The sequence below is a fragment of the Strix aluco genome, chromosome 9 (genome assembly GCF_031877795.1).
Source record: "Strix aluco isolate bStrAlu1 chromosome 9, bStrAlu1.hap1, whole genome shotgun sequence".
Taxonomy (NCBI): domain Eukaryota; kingdom Metazoa; phylum Chordata; class Aves; order Strigiformes; family Strigidae; genus Strix; species Strix aluco.
In genome coordinates, this window is record NC_133939.1 from 25,717,630 (window position 1) to 25,735,527 (window position 17,898).

A 17,898-nucleotide genomic window follows, 5' to 3' on the forward strand; every position below is an offset into this window, starting at 1 on the left:
CAGTTGAAGGTTGTGGCATCTACTTTGCAGTTAAGGAAGAAAAAAAAAGAAAAGTCACTTATGAGACTTAATTACTGAGTTATTGTTATTCAGCATTTAAAACCCAAGTTTCATAACTGCCTTGTGCTATCAGCATTTATGTTCTTTGTCAGTATTATGCAAGCAGCTCACCTTGTGATCATGAAATACTGAAATATGCTTTCTAATGCTCACCCTCTGTTTTGCTACGAGTCCATAAAACCTCTTCTGCTTTCCATTAATTATGGAACAATAGGACATTTTTCTCTTCTCTTTTAAAAAGAGCTGTGCCTTTTTTTTTTTTTTTTTTTTAATTCTTCAAGCTCTTGGGCTAGCTGCTCCTCTGAGACCTTTCTGTTCCATGTGGCTAGACCAGGATGGACACACCTTCTGTCCTTCACTGCACTGTCTTTTGCCACTTGTGGGGGGAAAGAGGAGGTTTGTGGATGCACCTAGGAGCAAAGGTCTTGCTGTACTGGAGCAGTCCCAGCTGGTGCAGTGGCTCTTGCTGGCGCTGGTGTGGTTGATGTGATCTACCTCCAAGGTTAGCTGAGGCAACTGAGAAAGATGGGAACAGGTCAGCATGGGATGACTTTCCTTCCTCCCCAAAAGAGCTGAAGTACTACCTTGCTTGTTGATATTCAGTTGTTTTCCAACTGGAAGTGTCTATTAACACCAGAAGAAGAAACCCTACATCCCACCAGAGGTGTTTGGAGTGCCCCCAAAGGCTGCAGTGCCAGAGCAAAGCAGAACAGGAGCTGTGCTGTAAGCCAGGCCCCATGAGCTGGGCTCTGGTCTTATCTGGAGGATCTGTGCTGGGTCTGGATTTTTCCCCACCTCCACATCCAGTTTTTGTAGGACAGTAAGAGTAGACTTCTAGTTTTTCTTCTGATCAGTCCGGTTCTGCCACTCGGTGGCATCCAGAGCAGGGGTGTGAAAGGGAAGGTTATTCTCTTCTGTAGCCATGTTGGCTGTGGGGTAATTCTGCAGGTGACTAACTAGAGGTGGTGGAGTCTCTCGATCGTTCACTGAAAGGATCTTGCATGATTTCCTTGACTTAGAGACACAAATTTAATCTTTCATCTGAGCTTTCTCAAGGAGAAAGAAATCATTGGATTTTTTCCCTTCCCTGTAGAGGGAAGGAATTAAAATGTTGCTCTAAGCACAGATGTGGAGTGCAATGCAGTTCAGTTTGCCTGAATACACTGAAGAGGATGTGTCTCCAGGCTCTGTGGCCAGTGCTGCTTCTCCACTCTTTCATACTTTGCTTTACATACACATCCGGAGATGTGTAACTCTTTTCAGATGCTAATGAGGAGTTTGTAGATAGGATCCCCTGTGAGGAAAGAACGCTAGGATAGTCTCATAGCAGGGGAAATCAAGGTGAGGAGGGGTCAAGCGTCTTCCCTAGATTCACTTACAAGCAATGCAGCCTTGGCAGAGTTGAGAGTAGAAGTCAAACCCTCTGGCCTGTCATCATCCTGTGCTCTAGCCGTTAAACTATGCTCTCCTAAAATTAGATAACGTGTGTTTTTGGTGTCTGCAAGGCCTGATGAGCAAATTCCTTTGAATAAATGCTTTTCTTGTATACTTGCCAACACAGAGTGAGATTTGGGACATGAGAGAAGGGAAATAACTTGCATGTGTCAATTTTCAGGAGGTAAATCAGATGGGGAGAATAATACCCAACAGGTTAGAGTTCTTGGAAGGACTCAGTGGTGAGGATTGTGTCCTGCATCTCTCTTTTAGAGTAAGTGATACGGGGAACCCAAGGTGTGACCATGTTGCCAGCAGCCTGCCACGAGTTTCAGTATTACTAAACAATCTGGATCTCTGGCAATGGCGAGATGTGGCGCTGGAGTTTGTTTGGGCCCTGGGATAGGTGCTAAAGGTAACAGGGTTAACTTTACGCCTGAATGTTGGGGTTCTTGATGGATCCAGCTGCAGAACTCTGAATTTTCTTACAGTGTGAATTGTAGTAGCACGGTTCTCAGCGTCACTCTGAACGAAAAGTCCATCCTGGCTTTAGAGCACTTAGAGTCTGGGAGAACGCTGATAGCTGAACTGGTTTCCTAGTGTAATGAAATACTCCTTTCCAATGCATCAGGTCTTCAGAGGAAGTAAGGATTACAAGGGCATCTTGGTCTTGTAGTAATTTGTCTTCCTCGCTGTAGCCCGGAGCTGTAAGGTGGACCGGAGCTTGGCTGAGCACACACCATGGTTGGCTTGCAATGAAACTGCTGCAGCTGCCCTCCCTTCTCACCAGGAGAGAGGGTGGTGGGCCAGCCGTGTCTTCTAGCTGGGATGTGGTGATGCTATCTGCTGGGTGCTGCAGACAGCTCTCTGAGGATTTAGGGTGGCCTGGCAGAGTTTGTTGTGCTATTTATTTTACTTCTGAGACAGTGTGTTGTTGCTGAAACTCTTGCATGGGTTTGATTTCTGGCTTTGAGCACCCTTATCTGCTTCTGTAGCCATTAGCTCTTTGTCTTGCCCACGTGGGAAACTGTAAGTTACTTCATCTGATAAGGCTTTTCTTATCAGCTCTGACGTTTATTGTGTAGAATTCAAATTATTCTGGAAACTATAAAAGAGGAGATGGAGCCTGGGAGTTACAGCTGAGAAGTTGTGTTCCTCTTCCCTGCACAGACCAGTGAGATGTCAATGGAAGGTACGAATCTCTCCATGCATCAAGGCAGGGCTGAGTTCTTGGTAGTGTATCATGTCTAGAAAGAAACACATATCCTGAGACTTCTCTCTCTTTCCTTCCTTACTTTGTGCAGCATCATCAAAATGTTCCTTTTGGCCTTTTAAACTCATGAACCTGCTTGTGAAATATTCAGAAAAGCTTGAGCTGAGTTTGCATCACTGTCAGTGGGTTGCATCCTTTTGGAGTGGCTTTGATCTTGCTTACTCCTTGCTGAGTAATTTACACTCCTCTCACATGAGCAGCAGCTTCAATGGATATGCCGCCCTCTGAGAGTCTGGCCCTTGCAAGCTCTCTCAGTTTCTCCTAATGGTAAGCATTTAAATGGTATTAAAACTGCTTATCTGAGTCTTGTGGTTTTTTGGAGTCATTAACACCTCTGCAAAGAAAGTGTAAAACTCTAAGTCAGCTGGTGGCATTTGCAATGGTCTGAATGGTTACCCAAGGAGTGGAGGTCAGAAGGCTGGGTTTCCCGTGCTGGTGGTGGCCACAGTGCCCATGGGTGGGGAGCTGGTGCTCCCGTGCATGGTGGGGATCACCCCTGGGGGATTGGCTGGAGGCCGAGGATTCCTTCTGGGTGTGAGATCAGGCACCTCAAGTTTTTATTGTTGCTTTTTTGTTGTTTCCCCCCCTCCCTGCCCTGTGATTTCCCCAGTGGTCAGAAATGTCCATCTCGCCACCTTTGCTGTATCGAGTTTAATGACATGTTTCAAGTGATGTTAGCAATTTTTTTTTAAAGTATCTGTGCTATTGTGTTACCTTTACAAGGAGACATTGATGTTCAAGGGTGATCCTGACATGAAGTCATCCAAAAAAAAAAATGAAGCTTGGCTTCCCACTCTTGCTCTTATTGCTTGGTGTCTTGAGCCAGTTGAGCTCTGCGCTGAATAACGGGAAATCATCATGACTAATGTTAGGTAGTAGAAAAACTAATAGAGGTGAATAATTGCACAAGATACATGGAAATCAACATTTTTTTTCCTTGGAGGCTGTAGATGTAATCCGTTTAATATTCTGTGGAACACACGATTAATTTTCTTCAGCATAATATATGTGAGGGCTTTTCTTTTTAGTTTGCTGGCAGAGGCATCACTGTGTTGCTAAAGCTGAGGGCAGGGGATTAGGAGCGGGGAAGGTTGCTGATCCAACTTCCAGAGGATTCAGAAATGGTGAAATCTGGTTGGAGGAGATTAAACTTCTCCCTCACTGGCAGGACCTTCCTGCAAAAAGTGTGGCTTGGACTGGGTGTCTTGCGCTGGGATGGCCCCTGTTGTGTTTGCTCATCAGGCTTTGCTGTGTGGTAGAGTATCTTTCAATTCTCTGGATGTCTAAAATATTGGAGAATAGATCTGATTTGCTTGGACTCTGTGGTAGGTCTCTCCTGGTGGGCTCCTGGCACAGAGATGGTGTCTGTAGCCTATGGAAACCAGCTCCAGCCTTGCCCTTGTGCTCCTTTACAACGTACCTTTGCTGTGATTTAAACTCACGGAACTTCTATGCTTTGTGGAGGTTCCTTTAAAATAATAATAGAGCAAAACCCCCATTCTTTGTCTTTCACAGGATGGAAAGAATGCAGTGACTTGCCAAGCTTAAAGAGGAGTAGATACAGCAGAAATAAATAAATCAAGCCCATTTATTTTAAGTTGATTAATCTGATATGTTCATAGTTTTCTAAAATAAAATCTACCCCAGAGAGTTTAGCAAATCAAATAACAATAACGGCGGTTAATTTAGAAGCAGACATGAATGTTTCCCATCCCCTTTTCACATCCCTACACCCACATGATTAATCTCACCACTTATGACTGTGGGCCAAATCCTGCTTGGAGATGTGCAGTTGTCTCTCTTGGGTTGGAGAAGGTGGATCTGAAAAGCTTCCTCCATGCCTGAGCATGGGGAAGGACCATAGGCAGGCGTGAGATGGGTGGCTGGTGGATGCTGGGCTCCTGGGGCACCAGGAGGGCTTGGTCTGCTGCCGGGTGGGATTTCTCTGTTGGAAGTCCAAGTATTAGCTTTGTTTTCCCATTTTGTACTGGCCTTCAGCAGGCTTTACTGTTTTGCTTTGCTGCTCTGCATGTGTTGTGTTAATGTTTCCAGCCTGCTTGTGTGAGCTCGTAAAAAAAAAAAAAAAAAAAAAAAAAAAAATTAAAAAAAACCCACAAAAAAAACCACCAACAAAAAAACCCCCCAAAAAACCCCAAACCAACCTGAAACTCTATTGAAGAGCATTTTGCTAGGCAGAGGCCAGATAATGTCACAGCTGACTCCAGGGACGAGAGCTAGCAGAGAGCTCCCAAGGCAGGGAGGTGTCACGGGGATGTAATTTGACATGGAGCTCAACTGACACCGTAAAACAAAAAGTGGTGGTTGGATTTATGGGGCATCATGGTGACTTGCAAAGCAAAACCAGCACATGTTCCTGAGATGCCTGTGCAAGAAAGGTCCCTCTGCTTTGTCTTGGCTGAAGTGCTGTTGTAATGCATGTATCGAACTAAATTAGATAATCCTTGCCCCCACCCCAAGTTAATAACTTTGGGCATTAGGATTTGAAATAAAAAGCATCTTTCTGAATTTACATGTGTTTCACAATGTAAGAAGCCACCAAGAAATACAGAAGTCTTGCTATGGGAAATACTTTACGACCTGGCAAAAAATTACTGCAAATCATTTCAGCAACTGTGGATTGTCTCTCACTTTCAGGCCGTTTTTTTTGGCGTGCATCAGGCAAGAGCTTGCTTTTTGCTGGGGGACCTTGTTTCCTCCCCCCAGTTTAAGTGAGTGTCTGTCAAGACCAAACCTTCAGACTCCCCGCTGACTCTGGTATTACTGGAGGCAGTTTGTGAAATGTAGGAAAAAGGTGAGAAACCTTCCCTTCCCCTTCCCTACAACTTGTTAACTCTTGGGTGAGAAGGGTCTTTCCAGATGCAAAACATGCAAGTTAACATGTATTTGATATTCTTTTAAATAATTTTGCTGCTTTGTCAAGACAATTCTATGGAAAAAAAAAAAAGTGTTTATAATGCACAGTTTTGGGATCTTGTTGAGTATGGTTGGGTTTTTTTACAGTCTGTTGGCTGCATCTTGCAGAGTTCTGCAACTAGTTGAATGCTCAATAATCTGATATAATTTGCTCCCTATATTGTCCTTTCTGAAACTATTGCTGCTGGAGAGTTCTCTGATCCTCTCCTGCTAATCAGCCCTTGCAGAACCAACTGTAAGGAGCTGATGAAAAGTGACAGGCAGTGGGTAAACTCTTTGAAAAGAACTATACCAGCGGATAACTCCATCTCCAGAGGATCTGTGAAAATTGGACTGGTGTGAGAAACTTGACTGAATTCAGTAGGGAGGTGGTGTTTCTCCAGACACACATATAGGGACTCTGCCTTGTTCTCAACAAAATATTAAAAAGTAATAGCAATCACTTTAAACTGGGATGTAGTGATATCTGATGGGCAAGGCTCTCCACCCACGTTGTGTCTCTTAAGACCAATGTGTAACTCCTGCTCTGTTCAGATGGCATGAAGCGGCAGCTCCACAAGACCAAGCCCTCCCAGATGCAGTATCTTCTGGCCGTAATGCTCATCTGCTGCTGCTGGGTGACATGAATGGTCACAGCTCTGGCCCAGATGCCTTCTCAGCTCTCCCTTGGCTTTATGTCTCTCTGAGGGTCCTTGGCATGCATCCATACATGCCTGGCCTGTATGTTGGTTGTTGCATAGATCCCTGCTCTTGAGGGCTGTAGTCTATAGGTTGTTGGTGTCACAGTGACACAACTGTCTCATCCCTGTCAACTTCTCCCTGGTCAGTTCAGCCCATGTCCTCAACCGTAACTTAAAATCAGGCACAGAGGTGCAAAACCATCCTACTTTTAAAAAGCAAAGGGTTTTAAGGTTGCTTTGGTTTTTTGCTCCTGAATGCATCTGGAAGCAAGACATTCTCCCATTTTAAGGCATTCCTCTGGCCACAACTCTAACCATAAGGAAGGAGCAAGGCTGTCTGTTGTTGACAAAGGCAATCCCAGATGGCTGACCTCAGCAGCCTCCCGTGAGGACTGTGGAAGACGGAATGTCCGGTCCACAGTAACTTGGAAAGGTGCAAACCGGCTTCTGAGCTGTCACCCCTACAGATGTCCACAGACCAAACAACAAATGTGACCTGCTGTTGGAGACTGAATTTTTGTCTGTATGCGAGAGAGGGCTCTCTGCTTTTGGTGTGAGCTTGGCAACAACCTTGCTTTTCAAAGTGTGCCTCTAAGAGTGATATGTTAAGAGACTGTAGTTCCCGAAACAGCTGCTTTGGTAAGTAATTAAACCAACTCCTCTGAGACCCCATAAACCTTTGACAGCATTTACTAGTAGGTAGCAATTTCAGCTTGATGCAAACATTTGCTGGCTGAGGTGAAACTCTTTATTTCTCAGAGGATTGAGATCTAAACATTTAGGAATAATATCTTATTGGTCTGAAACTGCAGATAAGTGACTTCCAGTGAGGAGAGTGTCCAGCTGCTGTGCTCTAATTGATGTCTGCATCCGAAGAAGTGTGGTACAATACTAGTAGTGACTTTAGATCTTCTGGGGACTATAGATATGATTTATAATTGGCACTGTAGCTTTTTAGAGACAGTGAGCTTAGCCAAGCCTTTTATATATTGTCCCGTTGAAGTTGTGTGCTTGAATTAGGCATATGTTGAAGTGGCTGATCGTACTGAGGCTGCATTCATCTAACACCGTGTTGAAAACCTCAGGGTTCACTTAGCAGTAGTGCTTTTGCTGGTGCTTCTGGACTCACTGACTCTTCTAGATGAACAGTCTCCTGCGAACTGGAAGGAGGGCTTGTCATACAACTGCAAACAATTTGTGAAGTCCATCCTGGAGATCTGTGGAATCTGCTGTAAAGCTTTAAAAATGAGAGAGGATTGTCTGATTGGGAGGGATTCCAACTTCAGATGAAGACTAAGTACAATTGTATTGTCTTAAGGGGTATGGAATATCTCAATCAGCATCTTCTTGTCATGGTGAGACTCATGGAGGCGAGATGTTGATCTTCATCAGCTTCAAGTCAAAACTTGTTGCCTCTTGTTTGAGTGACATCAGAATGGGATGGAGTCACCTTGTTGCTAGTGATGCTTAGGTCAGGCTTCTGAAGGAATGGAGAAAAGGCTTGGACCCTTTTTGTTCTGATTAGTGTAATTGTGTAGCTTGTGGATGGCTTTTCCTTAGACTGGGCAGCTCCAGCGTGCCCTGTTGGGGCAAGGTTAGCTTTATATATGTCAGTGTAGTCATTGTTGTCCTCTACTGGTATTGCTACTGCATCTTGGACTGTGGGACCCACTGTCTGCGGTGGTACAAATACATCATCTTGGTTTGGTAAATCTTTGTTTCCAGGTCTGTGCATGTTCCTTACTGGATTGGAGCTCCCATATTTCTTATTTATGGAGGGTGTACAGAATGGCTGCTTTTTCTGTTGACATGCTAGGAAGGAGAAACTAGGTCAGAAGAACTCTAATTTTGTGTGTATGAGTGCTAGTCTGTGAGCAGGAAATCTGGAATAGTCAATATATTGTAGCTTCAGTGGCTTGGCCTCAGCAAGACCAAGTGGGACTGGGCTGCCTAAGTGCATTGGGGGGGTTTCTTCCTTTTCTTCCTTCAGCTGTGATATTGGCTATACCTTTGGCTGATGGCTACACATCCACACTTATGACTTAAATTGAACAGGTAGTAGTTAATGGAGTAATCCAGCTTTATTGACTGAAAAGCCCAATGTGGTGATTAGTTCTTATTTAATTTTGCTGTTGCCAACTACTGGCAGGTCTTAACGTTTTGGAAAGCAAAGAGATGTGTGTGTGATGGCTGGAGCTCTGCTTCAGCGAGAAGCTAGGAAGGGGAGTGTTGGAGACCCAGGAGAGCTGATTTATGGTTTAGGAAGAGGAGATGGGCAGAGCACTGAAGTGGCTCTCAGTAGGGGCTGGAGAAGCGGCTCCTCATGAGATGCTGAAGAGGAATGGTTCAGATAGATTTGTAAACAGGCTTCTCTCAGCTGTCAAGTGGGGAAATTTTTCTCCTGTTAATAACATAGCCTTGACAACAGTTTTTTCTTATGCTGTATAGGAGTGTTGTTTCTTGACTAACATCTTCGTTTAAGATACAGAGTTGGGTGTTTGGGGGTGAGGGAGGACAAACTGCTTCTTCAAAATGAAAACAAAACCCTCGGAGAGTTCCTTATTACTCTTCCAAGTAGAGCAGCTTGTATTGCTTGAGTAGGCAGGAGGTGCAGTGGTAGATGGCATTGATGATAGCTTGTCTTGTGAGTCGCTGGATGGGTGGGCGAAGAAGGGGAAAAGTACCAAAGCTGGGAGGAGAATACGTGAGATTAAGCAGTCCCTGTGAGGGCTGAATAGCATCCAGTAGTCCAGTATGATGCTGCTTCATTACTTGGTTTATAACCAAAGCAAAATATTTCAAAAATGACTGTGCAACCTGTTGAGTTTTTTTTACACTGCTTTAATTAATGGGCAGGCTTAGGGCTATGCCTGTGTGATGCGAAGGCAGTGTTTGAAGCTCAAAAAGGTAATGTCCCCAACCTCTTTTTCTGGAAGTTCCCAGTAACTCGATCAATATTTTGTTGCCTTGGCCTTTGCACTCCTGCTTTGCTTGCTGTTGTCTGCAGTTTTATTAGCAATCCTCTCCTAGCTTGTGTGGTCAATCTTTGTATTACTCACAGGGCTGTTAACTAGAAGTGCCTTGGAGATGGAGACAACTAGTAGATTACTAAAAAGCAACTGTGTCTTCAAGTACTCTTCAGACCCTCCATTTTTCTCTGATTATGTGCCATTTGGGGTAGCATCGCCAAGGTGATCTGGACCTTGTTCTGTCCAGTCATACAAGTGCTTCAATTCCTGCTGTAGAAGCCAGTGTAAAAAGTATGGCAAGAGGAGTGAGTTGATGTGTCTTCAAGGGGAATAGCAGCTGACTTCTTAGAGCTTGAGATTGCTCAGGTCCTGATGCTTGGGAGACGTGCATGGCTGTCTAGGGAGCTTCTGGCTTTGCTAACATAAAGGATGACTTTGCAGAGTATGGCACAGCTCAGGCATTTGGCCTTGAGAAACAAAATCTGGGCTAGTATGTGAACTAAAGGCTTGACCCTTACACTCATTCCTCATAGTGATGTTTTGCATAATCAGAAATACATTACCCTGACAACAATTCGACATGGTGAATTGCTGAAGGGCCTTTTACTTTCTCCTGCATTCCTCGTGGAGGCTTTTCTCACACTCTGAATGAGCTTCCTCTCCTGGTTGGAGCTTGGTGGGGTAAGACTCAGCTTTCTCTAGGCAGCGGTGTGCGTACACTATATCTTAAGACAACTGCTTGTGTTAGGAGTGCTGCCCACTGCCATCATGCCAAGCTGCGTGATGCTGGGTGGGATTACGGCTCTCCTGTGCACTCAGGCTTTGTGTGCTGTGCCATTGCTGTTAATTCACAGGAGCCAGCTGCTGGGGGGGAAATGACCCTTTGGTGCTTCCCAGTGCCAAAAATCTCTCCTTGTGACTGCCAGGACTTGTCTAAACAGAGGCACCTGCTCACAGGCAGAGCTCACTGGTCTGGTATTGGGGGTCGTGAGTAAATGGCTTTGTGAGCCTGCTTTGGTTCTTCAGGATGCCTGATCAGTTTAATGGGATCTCCTGTTTAGGCTGTCTTATTATGGAGCTGTAAGGCAGAGGCTCATAAAATCCTGATGTTTGGAAAGGTTAGTTGCACTGGCTTTATTCTTAGTGGAGATTAAAAAACCTCACCTAGTGCTGTGGAGTTGCTTCAACTAACTAGTGCCTGGGGATGCTTCTCTGTTACTGACCCATAACTGTGTGCTGCCTCCAGTTATGCAATACATTTTCCTTCTCTAGGGTTAGAACATTTGCTTAATGGCTGGTTATCTCCATGATTTTTGGCTGGAAGTTGTTATTAACTGCTCAGAATTGGGGGACTAAGTGCACAATTATTATAGAGGCTCTGATCTTTCATTTCCTCTCCCATGCATTCACAGCAATCGCTGTTTAATTGGTGTGCCCCTTGGTTCCCCGAGCATCTCTCCACTGTCTCCTCATGTAACCCTTTGTGACATACCTTTTGTGTGGGCTAGAAGGGAGAAAAATGAGGGTCCTTCAAGGAAGACAAGCACTTTTGGTGTACAGACTGTGTATAAATGCTGCTTGTGTTTGTGGACATCTGCACGGCCATGTTTAAGGACAGCTAACTGGTGATCCGCTAACTCAATGGTCACCATAGCCAACACTGATACACACCTGTAGCCCTCAACCCTTAGCTGACTTAGCCCTGGATATGGATATACTCTCTAAATAGTCTCCTCAAGCAAAATGTTGGCTCTTTTGTGCCTTGGGCTCATTGAGAAGTGGTGGTGTAGGCAAGGACATCTTTCAGCTGTAGTTCTGCAGGGTCTGGGTTAGGCAGAGCAGAGCTGTTTTAACCAGGAGCATGCTGCTGCAAGCCCCACTGCTGCGTGCTCCGTGCCGATAAGCCCTTCAAAAGGGATGCCTGTTTTGTTGCTGAAATTTGGATACATCCTGCTTTATCATCCACGTACAGAAGTCCCTTCTCTGATAATGCAGCAGTTTTAAATATACTGTTTATCGAAATAAAGTGGACTTTTTTTTCCCCACAATATTGCTGGAAAAGATGATGCTCTTGCTTTGTTCTGTTTCTCGGACTGGTTTTAGCCACTGAGACTTTAGTACCACTGATTTTCATACGAGGTGGGTGAGGAGCGTAACAATTTCCCACTTGAATTTGAGCCTGTCCTGGCTGCAGCTGTGGAAGTAGGGTTAGATCCTGGCACAGTAGAGCTCGGGTGCCAGCCCATCCCTGGCCAGAGGACCACCGGGTCAGCACAGCCCCTGCCACGGGTGCCACTATGTAAAACATTTCCCATCCCATAAGCAACTGAAAGATCCTCTTGTTGGGTGTTTCGTTGCTTTATGAAGAGCCCCATGCTTGAGTTTGCTCCTGTGTCTTCTGGCACAAATTGCAGGTAACTCGTCCTGCTCAACGAGGCTTTGTGTGCCGTGCTGGGTGGGCGGCTGTGCTGGGGCCGGTGGCACCTTCCTATGAAGAAAGCTACAGCTGGGCTCTTCTGGGAGCTGTGAGCCTACACCACCCCAGAAAGCTTACTTTTTTAAACTAAAAATAAGCTCTTCCTTTTCTTAGCAGGAAATGGTCGAGCTGTGCCTCACTGCAGGTCTAAAATGGGAATAGCTGGTAGTGGGTGAGGTGCATCCCTGCAGCTCTGCAACCCCTGCCTGTGTTTGTGGGGCTGCCCCTGCCCTGCCCGCCCCTCCTGGAGCTGACGTGGGGGTGGCGAGTGCTCCTGGACCCTACGGACCTGGGAAGAGGTTAACCTGGTCTGAAAGCGGCCCTGCCTTGCTGCAGTGTGTGGGTGTCGGGTCTCCCAAACACAGCCCTGGCTGGTGCAGTGTTTTGCCTCTGCCCTTGCCCTGCCTGCTTTTCTACTTCCCTACTTTGCTCAGGCAGGCTGACAGGGAGGAGGAGGGGGACCCTACCTTGGTATAAGGGCTCTTGGTGAAGCCCTGGTGCTACTACAACCCTACAAATCCTTTTCTGCCTGAAGCTAATGCAGAGCTGAAAATTATTTGTGTGTTTGTCTTAAATGCTGGTTCTTTCCCCCCACTTTAAACAGTGCAATCTTCTTTTCCTAAACTAACAGATCACCTCCATTTTTTCCTTTTATTTGTGGGTTTGTTATTTAGTCCAGATGTTTTCAGTTAAAGAAAAATACAGTAGTGTTTGTGAAGGCAGTCTGGGGTGTGGGAAGAGGAGGCTGCTGTTCCAGGAGGGTTGCAGCCTCACCAACCACGGTTCCTTCCTCTCTGGGGAGAGAACATCAGCAGAAGGTGGTAGGTGCCAGGCTGGAAGCAGCTGCGTGTAAGGAGCTTTGAGGCCACCCCCAGCCAAGTGCAACCCAGCACTGAGCCCTGAGCTGCAGCACAGGCTATATTTGGTCTGAGATTACTCCCTGCTTGGCCTGGATTGGTCCCTGCCAGGGCTCTGCAGGGTGGATTTCTTTTCCCCTGGCTAACATAAAAGCCCCCATGCAGTGTGCTGCTGCATTTTCCTCCCTTGCTGCCCACTCCAGCCTGCCTGAGCTGCTGTTGCTGCTCTCGGGTACCTTCCTGAAGCATCTCAGCTGGGGCTTTGTGGGGTGCGAGGTGCAGGATGTGCCCCTGGGACCAGGGCCAGCCTATTCCCCAGCAGCCATTAAGATGCAAAGCTCCTATTTAGGAACTGGTCCAGGGGAGGCCAGTGGAAAGAGGGATTTCCGCCCCCCCCCCCCCCCCGCCCACCCCATCCTCTACTGTATATTTTCTGGAAGGGCCATTAACAACACCTTACTCCTGGGCACTAACAGTAGCTGTTGGGGAGAAGAGTTGTCCCTTCGACTGCTTGCTGCATGGGAAGAAGCAGGGCTGAGGAGGGCAGTGTGGCTGGGAGGAGAGATCAGCCCCCTCTGCTCGCTGCGGGCGCAGTGCCAGCATTCCCGGCGTGTTGCCATGGCTGTGCTGGGGCTGCTTGTGCCAGCAGTCAGGGCAGCAGTGACACTCAGCACTGCGCTGCGAGATGCCCAGTTACCTTGGCGATGCTTCTGGAAAAACGTGGAGAGGAAGTGGGATGGAGGGGGGACATGCGGTGAAGAAATTGCTCAGCGGGTGGGAACTGGAGCAGGAGCTGTGGATGGTGGGAGCAGTGGGGCAAAGCCCTCCCAGTGCATGAGCTGACCCTGGGTAGCACAAAGCTGCCCCAGCCAAAGTGGGGTTTGCAACCAAGTGATGGATGGGCTCAGATAAACCTGATGAAGTCGCACCATGTCTGATGTTTGCACATATTAGAGGAGTGAGGAGTGACCTGGGATGGCAGGACGGGATACTCTGGTTTGAGGATTTGTGGAAAGAGGTTGGAAAACATACTGTGAAGAGCAGTTCTCTTTATCAGAAATGGCCAGCTGCATCCCTGGATGTTTCTCCAAACCTCCTGATCTTCTGCCCTAGGCACAGCTTTCTTCTCCCCTAATCTCCTAGTGAGTATTCAAAAATAGATATACCTGTAGCACTGGAAAAGCCTCTTTCAGAGTTGTTCCAGCATTGCAGAGAACAACCCTTAGGAAAGGAACTCAAAAAATAAAACAGTAGCTGCTGCCATGTTTCCTCCCCTACTTTCTCACCCAGTTTGTGGAAACCCAGTGTACCACCAGTTCCCTTTCCCTCTGTTCGTGACATTTCCCTGTCCGGTCCCAAGGGATGTCTGCACCCTGTCAAGGTGCTGTGTGCTAGAAACCTGTCATGCTGCGGCTTCACCTGCGGTGCCTGAGTGTCTGGTTGAAGGTTAGTTGGGGTATGTAGTTGGGGTGATCAGAGGGGTTGCTGTGACCCTGCCATGGAGGTGTGCTGAACACCGTCAGGTACACGGCAACACGTGCTCTGGACTGGGTGGAAATCTGTCTCAGTCATGTCAAGTCTGGGATTGTTACGCTTCTCAGCTGCTCACAAAGACTCAGTGTTTTGAGTTTTGGACCCAGAACTCATCTTGAGCTGATGCGGGCTTTGTAATGAATGAAACCTTTCTGTTCGTAGTGTGGTGATGGGCGTCCTTCTCCTGTTTCCCAAGGAGAGCTGCTGGCTGATCCTTCACTGCCTGTTAGAGCTGTTCATTGACCCGTCTGCATCCTCTCGGATCGCAGCTGGCAGCCCTTTGCTTACTGGGATGCCAAGTCGTTCGGTAGCTCAAGTGACTCAAAATCCAGGAGGGAGGGTGAATGGTGGCGTGGGAGCCAGGGTCACCCATGCCACGGGTGGGTGGGCTGGGGGGCCACAGGGGCACGCAGACCCCTGGGGTGCCGGGATGCCTCCGCATCCTCCAGCTTCCAGCGGACTCATGCTATCCAAAATTGGAGTGATGAGTACAGAAGGAGGAGGAGCAGAAGAGTATAAATAAAGCTTTTGGAAGGGGAAAACCCACCAAGAGGAGAAAATAGCAGTGCTGGTTTATTCTTTCCCCACCCTCCCTCGTACCTCTCAGCTCGTATCGTCTTTTAACTGTGCTGGCGGGTGCACTCCGGCTTCTGCACGTGTGTGTGCTTGTGTGTGACTGCCCTTCCCCTAGCCGGGCACACACCGGGTGGAGGCGGGTCTGGGAACGGGTGTTGGTGCTTTGGTGCCACCTTCCAAATCGTTCTGTCCTCACATAGCACTACCCTGGATATGCTCATCTCAGTTGACAAACCAGAATGTCAATGGCCAGGATGCACCAAACCAAAAATGACATTTAGACCAAGTAATACTAATGCTGCTGACCTCAGGAATAGACCTGGAAAACACTGTTTTGAGCCCAAAAGTGACATCCTGCCAGTTATCTGCTTGTATTCCAAAGCTGATGTATAAGAAAACCTAAGTTATAATAGCAAATAGTTGCTATTGTGTTTAAAAAAATACACCGAGGGTTCACATTTCAAGCAGATGACAGTCAAATGGATCAGTGCTCGCTCACAGGCACCAGCCTGACATCTCCCAGCCCCGGTGCTGGAGGTGGGAGCACTGGGCAGAGCCGTGCTGCCTGCAGGGCTGCCACTGGGACAGCACCTCCTCACTGGGATGCTGATCCTGGGGCTGCCCAAAAAACTTAAAGCACTCAAAACATTGCCAGTTGATCTGTCTTTGTCAAATGTTTATTTTTGCAGAAATCTGTAAGTATTGCTTATTAAATTTTTTTCTTTTCTTCCTTTTCTCCTAGGATCCTGCAGGAATCTTTGAACTGGTGGAGCTTGTTGGCAATGGTACCTATGGGCAGGTCTATAAGGTAAGGGCTCCACCTGAAGCGATCCTGTTTGCCTTGGCCATGCGTTGAACATGGAGCATCCCAGCACATCATCTTCGCTAGGTTTGTCCTACTTCAGGCCTGACAAGAGGCCTTGCTGAACTTGGGCTTTTTGGTCTTGTGTGCAAGTACCGTGTAGCGCACAGAGCTTTTATAATAAGCAATTCATATTAGTTCTGAAGCTGTCACTAAAAAATAAATCGCTTTTTTTTCTTCTTCCCCCAGTTGCTTTTTATTGATTATATGATGAGGAGGGAGTGAAAAGTCTGTGCTTTAATAGATAAATCTCGATCTCTTCTAAGAGCTGAGTTTATGGCTGCAATAGGCTGCCAAATGAGTTTGCTACAGTCTAGTGCTCTGCTCGCACGCAGGCTGGCTGCCGCCCTTTCCACTGGCAGAAACCTGCTGCAGGAGAAAAAACACAACAGTCAGTAATAGGCTTGCTTTAAATTTCTATAAACATCTGGAAGCAGCTCTTCAAATGAGAATAGTGAGGGAACTGTGGTGAACAGAGTTTTAAACTCATGAACTTCTTTACAAGAATATTTAAAACATCCACCCGCTGCTAAATTTCACCACTTGTCCTAAACACCTCTTAGTTTGGGGGATTTCCAGAATTTGTTGTCTTGGTGGGGTCTTTTTGTGGATGATTCTTGTGGGGTTGCAGAGGGATTGAATTATTTCAGTCTTAATATATGGTGGGGAGATGTTTCTCAGCATGGTTGCATGCGGCATTTCCCATATATTTCGGGTCTGCTGGGAGACAATAGCTCCTCTGGGCCCCGTTCTCCAAAAACTTCTGTATGTGTGGGTACAAGTTCTCTCTATATGTGTACACACAGAGATCATGTTTACCTGTGAAGCCCATATTATCTTTTGACTATAGAAAAGAATATATTCGTGTGCTCTTACTCGTTGCTTTGGAGGCACAGCTCTTGCTTGTCATGTGATAAAAGACAGTGAGCTGCCCCTGCTGAAGAGGAGAAGGGTGCTTAAAAAGCTACCTGTCAGTAAAAATTTGTTCTGAATTCTGGTTTCCCTGTCCTCCTGCTGCTGTAGGCTAATCCCATCAGTACGAGGATAGAGGGATTGAAGTGAACCAGAGATGAACTGGAACTTCGGGAGTTTCAAATGTGTGCATTTTTTAACTGGAATAAGTTTAAAAAAAAAAAAGAAAAAAAGAAAAAAACCCACACCAAAACTGTTCTTATCAAAGTTATATTCGAGGGAGCCGTCCCCTCTGGTATTGGTTGTTTTTCCACCATGCACTCCCCACCGTGGGAGCTCCCTTCTGAACTGTTTTTCTTCTCAGCTGCTAAAATAATGGTAGAGGGTGACCTAATTTTAACTGGTGCATATTTGTAACAATCAGTGGAAACTATGCGCCTTTAACAGCCTTTTGAAAGCGTCATGTTTTTGTGGAGAGCAGAAGAGGGAAATAAGCTAGCTGATGCTGGCGCTGCTGGTTGCACAGCTCTGCTGATCAGGTTTCCTCTTGCTGTGTTTGATTCTTCAGTGCATCTGTGTGTTACCTCAAAGTGGGGAAAAACCACCCAGAAATGTCCAAGTGTAGACGTTCTGGGAGGTGAACACTTCTGTGTTCCCCTTTTCTCCTGCTGTACAAGAAAAAAATATTTCTCCTACCTGTTTTTTAACTTGCTGGAGTAATCGGATTGTCCTCGGTGTGATTCACTTGGTACTGGTGCCAGACGGGATGGTGATGGGAGGGGGGAATGCTGCTGTCCAAACCAAATTAGTAAGTATTGAGGTATGAGTTCAGGCTAAGACTGACTTCAGAGCTCTCTTAAACTGAAATCTTGGAGTAGCACCCGCTCTATAAACAAAAGGAGACTATGATATAAAGCATACATAACTGTTTATGGTGTTCTGCCCTAAAGCCCAGCACAGAAATAAGATCTCTGCGATTCTTTTTCTTCAGATACCACCACTGTTATTTATCTCTTGCAGCAAAACAAATGGATCAACGTTAAAGACACACAGGCCTTCTGGCTCTCTTCTAAAACAGCCTTTAGCAGTGGTCTATACCTAGGAGCAGTGTCCTGTGTAATGAGATTCTTGTGTCACTGCCATTTCAAACCATCTCAGGCGGGGCTGGGGTACTCACACCCCTCTATGCTGGTGCTACCCCCAACGCACATTGCTGCTCTCTTAGAGGCTGTGTGTGCCTCTAGCTGTATTTTTAGATGTGGAGGGAATACTTACTTCATTGTGGTGCCTGCTCTAGTGCCGACTTCCTAGCCCGAGCTTTGCAGGTCCTGT

The 17,898-nt window shown here is 46.5% G+C and overlaps 1 protein-coding gene across 6 annotated transcripts in view; it reads left to right on the forward strand.

Annotated features, from left to right (window-relative positions):
- The window catches only part of TNIK (TRAF2 and NCK interacting kinase), a 163,865-nt gene that overhangs the window by 12,637 nt on the left and 133,330 nt on the right, over positions 1-17,898 (forward strand). For all 6 annotated transcript variants that reach the window (XM_074834267.1, XM_074834272.1, XM_074834268.1 and 3 more), the window contains exon 2: positions 15,535-15,600. In XM_074834267.1, coding sequence (XP_074690368.1) covers positions 15,535-15,600 — 66 coding nt within the window. The remainder of the gene's footprint in view (positions 1-15,534; positions 15,601-17,898) is intronic.